This window comes from Glycine soja, chromosome 11, assembly GCF_004193775.1.
Source record: "Glycine soja cultivar W05 chromosome 11, ASM419377v2, whole genome shotgun sequence".
NCBI classification, from domain to species: domain Eukaryota; kingdom Viridiplantae; phylum Streptophyta; class Magnoliopsida; order Fabales; family Fabaceae; genus Glycine; species Glycine soja.
The window spans coordinates 41476866-41482787 of NC_041012.1; the positions used below are offsets into that span (position 1 = coordinate 41476866).

Consider the following 5922-nt stretch of genomic DNA (forward strand, 5'->3'; position numbering starts at 1 on the left):
CAATGTAAAACTGTCTCAACATATAAGAAATGTTATTAATTCTTGCAAACTTTCCATCTTGAAAATTAAAACAGCCAGAACTCTCAAGCACAATCTTGTATAAAAGTTTATTCCAACTAATATAATTTAAGCTTTTTTTTTCTTTACCAATGGGTGATAGGCTTCATAGATATTGCGGATTAATTTTGGCGATATCAATGTGATACAACCAAGTCCAGCAATGAAATAAAAGAGCCAATCGGATAAGAAGTCATAGATCAATATGGCACCGGAAACAATAGCAGTAAACATGAGTCCAAGAGAGGCAGAAAGTGCCATATTCCCAAACATCAACTTTCTTTGCCGCAAGAGAACACCCTCATATTTTGGTTCCCAACTTGAAGGAATTATAACTGAACCATAGAACATCATAGATGCAGCACATAAGTAGTTTCCAACTTCGATTGCTAGAAAATACAATGTATACCATGTCTTCTTCCGAAATATAGGAGTGAGTGTACTATCAACATCCTTAATAGGAATGCTCAAAGCTCCGGTGATACCTAAGGTGATAACAAGAGTTGCTACCACTATTAAAGTATTTGCCGCATCTTTCACTGCAGATACAGATTCTTTGTGCAACTCATTGTGTAACTGATAAAACACTTCTTTAGGAGTGAAACCCCTTTCGTTTTTCATTGTTTTCATTGCAGGTGGAACTATTTTCTCCACTTCCTGTTAGGTTAATTAAAAGTGAAAACTATAATATAATTAGGAAGATCGATGAAGAGGATAAGTAGTGAAGTAATTGTAAAAACAGCAATGATATTTTAATATATTTTATACTATAAAAAAAGGAGAGAGGCTGATCTCCGTCTTTTACCAAAAAAATGAATAAGTGGAAAAGAGAAAAGCATTATTTTTATAAGAAAATGCTAATTAAATAGATATTCATACCTGAAACCAATTCTCCTCTCTAGCCATTAGTACATGGTTTGGTAATCCAAATCTTTCTTCAGGTGCCAACTCTCCAGCAGCTAAGTGAAGAACATTGTTACCCTTAGAATCAACCAATTGTATCATCACATTCTTGGAATCCCCCTTGCTTAATATTAGTTGGTATACAGATTCTTGTCGATACAAAATAGCAATATGAAGCAAGCTTCTTTGCTCTCTGGAATCCACTTCAAATAGCAAATCTGGATGATATTTCAAAAGACATTCTAAAATCATAATGTTTCCTGATTTTGCTGCATCGAACACTACTTTTGACAATTGTTCAGAGTTGAGAGGCTCTTTCTCTTCTTCCATACCCTTAAACAACGAACTTACAATATCTCGACGTACAAGTGCTACAATAACAGTTGAAGATAATGTTCAAGCAATTCAATGGGCAATTCAACTTGATTTCCAGAATATTATTTAATTTCTGGCCAGATTGCAAAATAATTACAGACAGCTTCAACAAGTAGAGTGGTTCATCTTATATCAATGTTATATTTGCTAAATATAGAACACATTTTACATCTATTTCAAACTTTCAAGTTGTGAGGAGAAAAGCAAATCATGTTGTCCACACTCTTGTAAGGACATCAAGATTTCAAGTCCGTAAGCATGTCTTTAACCATGTTCCTACCTGTATTGTTTTTCCGATTATGAATGAAATATCATAACTTTATTTACGCTAAGAAAAACAATTGAAGATAACAAAAAAAGTTATGATCTTTTTGACTTTGCTATACCTCAGGGCTCCATCCTATAATAATCCAATAGATGGATTACTTGTGACAAGAGGAATTAATCTCATTATTTTCAGCTCAGATATATTTTGTTGACAAAAATAAATAAATATTGAGAGACTAAAAATAATAATTCCAAATTTTGAAAGAATAAAAATCAGAGAAAAATATTTTATAGTGATCAAAATTAAAAAATTTTGGTTTTACAAAAGACCAAAAACAATGATATCAAATTTTAAAGGAATGAAAAGTAAAAAAAATATTTTATAGTGGGTAACACAAAAAATCATTTATTTTATGTTGTAAAGAATAAAAATATATTTAAATATAATTAATTAACTTAATATATTTAAATTTTAAACCCTGTAAATGAGTTGCTCGCTTTAGAACTATATATGAATGATAAAAAAACAAAATTCACAAAACTATACAGTAGCATTTATGAACTAGAAAACCAAGTTTGCAAGGGTTACGAGAACTCACAACATCGAGCAAGCAGCATTTGCAAAGGTGTCAATCCCTCTTCGTTTTCTGTAGTAACCAATTTTGGATAGCGATCCATCAATTTTGATGTCACAGTTGCAATGCCCAGAATCAAATGAAGAAGAGCATGCATGCATATATATAAATCATTAGGCAAGAGAAAAATGGAAGAATGATAAACTATAGTTAAATATGCCAAGGAAATGTGCTTCAGCCACAAGCGGTTAGCTTTAGTATTCATGCAAAAGAAATTAGAAATTAATGTGGATAAGCTTACTGTGAATGTTGTTGGTGATGGTCAAGAAAAATAGGTTAACGATGTCATGGAAGGGTATATTGTTGTGTAGGTCATCTTGAGCTTCAAATAAAAGTTCCGTCATTGGAATGTGCCCTGCAGAAGATGATAATTGAATTGGTAGCATATCTTTGTGGTCTCTAATCCAAAGCAACCCCGGATTCTTGCCCAACAGAATTTTAGCACATTTCACATTTCCTGTTATCGCAGCCAAACAAAAGGCTGTGTTCCCATCTGCCATGCGAATTTCCAAATCTTGCATGTTCATACGATCCACACGATCCACCAACTTTTCCACAAAACTAGTTTTTCTCATGCTAACTGCAACGTGTAGAGCTGTAACTCCACGAGAAGTCAATGGAATTCGCCACCAATGAGGATGAATTTTGAAATAGGATAAAGCCTCACTCCAATTTCCTGAACTTGCTGCTATATATATTTGCCTTTTATGCGTTCCTGCATCTCATAAAAGTACGGTTGCATGCTTTGACATTACGAAACAGTAAAACCTAATTCAATCTTTTAATTGAGCAAAAGTTACGGATTATTCTTTTTCAATGGTTCTTCAGGATATAAATCTGGATGAATTTATACAAACCTTCAGTGCTATTAGTAAAAAAAGAATCATATACAATCTTCTTTCAGGAAAAACAGCAGGATTTATGCATGAATTCATATACACTAGCGTGGTCTCGTGGATAATAATTTTATTACATGTACTCTTATTCTATTGATTACTTATATATTTGTACCCAGGTTCATTTACTCACCATACCCAAAAAGAAAATCATATTACTCACATTTACGTTATATATTTGTTGGACAAACTTGTAAAATATTAATATTACTATATGATGAAAACCAATAAAAAAAAAAAGGCATTAGTAAAATATGTAACCTAAAATAAGAAAATGTTTTATTAATAAATATTTTTTTTAAAATGATCAATTTTAAATTACAAAAAAATCAATATTTTTGTCAATAGTTTACATTTTCTTTCATCTAAAGAAAGGAACGTGACTACTTAAAATTTCGCATTGTTTATTTACGAAATAAATTAAGCTCAAGCCTGTGCTGTTAAACAAATTATTTTACAAAAGTAGCTTTAAACGTTTTTAATAGAAAAAATTCTGAACTATTTTAGAATGGGTTTATTAATTTCATATATATACAAAATAAACAATATAATATTTCTATACATACTTTAATGATATAATTTATGTGTTTGTTTTATGCTTAAATATAATATTTTTTTTATATGTGAATTAGGTCTAATATTAAAGCCTTAATCTGTTTGCGTAACTAAAATTCTTCATAAAAAATATTTATTTTTAAATAGGTTTTTAAGCTAAATGAAGTTTTTATGTTTAGACAAAAAACCAAGATTACCTTTAAAAGGCACAATATTTTGCAAAAACAGAAAACTTGCATATATACAAGATTAATAAAAAAAAATTATGATTCTTTTTATCTCCCTTTTTTTTTAGGTTTAAGTAATTAAGTAAGTACATCATGTACCAATAATATATACATATTCATTTTATATATAATGGTTTTAAGAGTACGCAAAATACATCATGCCCAACTCCTCTACCAAAAAAAAAAACTTAGTCCTGTTGTCACTAAAAATTAAACAATTTTCAAATATACGAACATAAAATAAATCAAATAAAAATCATACTGTCTAGCTCCAAAAAAGAACTTTCGGGTTCCAGTGACTGTAGATGCTCAGCTTCAGCCACAACAATACCCAGTTCGCTACAATCTGCAGATGCATTACCAAAGGATATGTATAGATCAGTGCAGGGCAGGAAACAAAAAACAGAGAGAAATAAAATAAAAGAGCCCTAAACTAAAGAAATCAACAGCAAAAAAATAGTAGCAAAGTGCAATGTTATTCATACAGCAAGTACTGCAAATTAAAGCGTAAATACTTTTGTTTATGATTGAATTTATACATAAATTAACACATTTTATACAATTTCACATATAATATTCACATTTAATATATAGTAAACGTACTCTCATGCTTGGGAATGTCATCTACAGCTGGCAAGGTAACTGCACCTGAGTCTGACATAACTCACTCCTGTGCTTTCCTTCTTCTCTTTATGGTGAGAAATTCCTCAATTGCTGGATATGATGATTTATCAAGTGAATTTTCCACTAATTTAAAGCAAAACTAGTAGGTAAAGGAAAAGGGACAAGACAAGCAATATTCCTTAAGGTGAGAAAAGAAAAAGAAGAAAAGAGATTCGATATCATAAACAATGCACTCAAAGTATTAGATAAAGAATATTTAAAATTATAGTTATTTAAAATATATGAAATATTATTATATGTTTTTAATATAATAAATATTTACTCTTATATGATAAATTAGAATACTAAATTTGAAAAATAAATTATATCCCTTCAATTAAATATTATCAATATTTTCTTTTTTTCTCTTTCTTTAATGCATCACACATTATTTTGTAACTAGTAAAAGAAATCTCATTCATCTCACATTTACAAGAAAATAATTTATCAGTGACAAAAATACAATTTTTCTCTCACTAATATTAACGTCAGTAAAATAAGTAACTCGTTATATAATAAGCGCTAGAGATATACTCTTAGTTTATGTAACAAAAAAAATCCAATCTAGTGAGTGAACAAACTCAACCCTTAATTTGTTGTATTGACAAGTAGTTTGAATTGATGAATTGAATAATGTAATTCAACCGATCTCATTTTGGCAAGTCAAACAAGTGTATTTTGAGTTGAACTCACTTTATCATCTCTATCTCAAACTATCTCTTCTATTTTTTATATCTTTGATCTACTTAATTACATCTCTTTCATATTACTTTTTATTTATTTATTTATAACATTTCAAAAAAAATTAAAAGAATCTATTAACAATTAAAAATAATCTTATATCATAATTTAAGTTATTCATCATCTACCTAAACTTATAATCTGTATATTTAAGAATATTTATTTATGATAAAAAAATGATTATAATATCATTGATATATTTAAAATATTTAGATATTAATAAGTTTTAATTTTATAAAAATAAACAGTTTTCTTGTGTTATATACAGAATAAAACACCAATTGTTTTATTAAACACCCTTTGCTTTTATTCCTTTAATAACCTTGAAAAGCACTTGCTAGCTTATCAATGACGGAACAAGAAGGAGCAAGAAAGGTTCAACCATACGAAGCGGTGGAAGATTATTTGGAAAGATGCAGAAGATTATTTGGAAGAAGATTGTTTTCATTATTGTAACACATAAGTAACCTGATAATCAACAAATTCTCTCAAGTGTACTCCTCAGTTTACAGGAACTCGATCCATATTTACTGCATTAGGAGTACCGCGACAAGTGATTCAGCATTAGAGGTCCAATGGGAGACACTGGTCACAAACCAATAG

The 5922-nt window shown here is 29.5% G+C and overlaps 1 protein-coding gene across 1 annotated transcript; it reads right to left on the minus strand.

Moving 5' to 3' along the window:
• LOC114375771 lies at nt 1–4631 on the minus strand. Its single transcript, XM_028333625.1, has 6 exons — nt 4519–4631; nt 4178–4261; nt 2479–2952; nt 2202–2249; nt 937–1331; nt 1–714 (listed from the first exon to the last, which is right to left on the minus strand). The coding sequence occupies exons 1-6, from the start codon at nt 4574–4576 to the stop codon at nt 127–129; spliced, it is 1647 nt and encodes a 548-aa protein (XP_028189426.1). The 5' UTR covers nt 4577–4631; the 3' UTR covers nt 1–126.
• Nucleotides 4632–5922: the final 1291 nt, after the last annotated feature.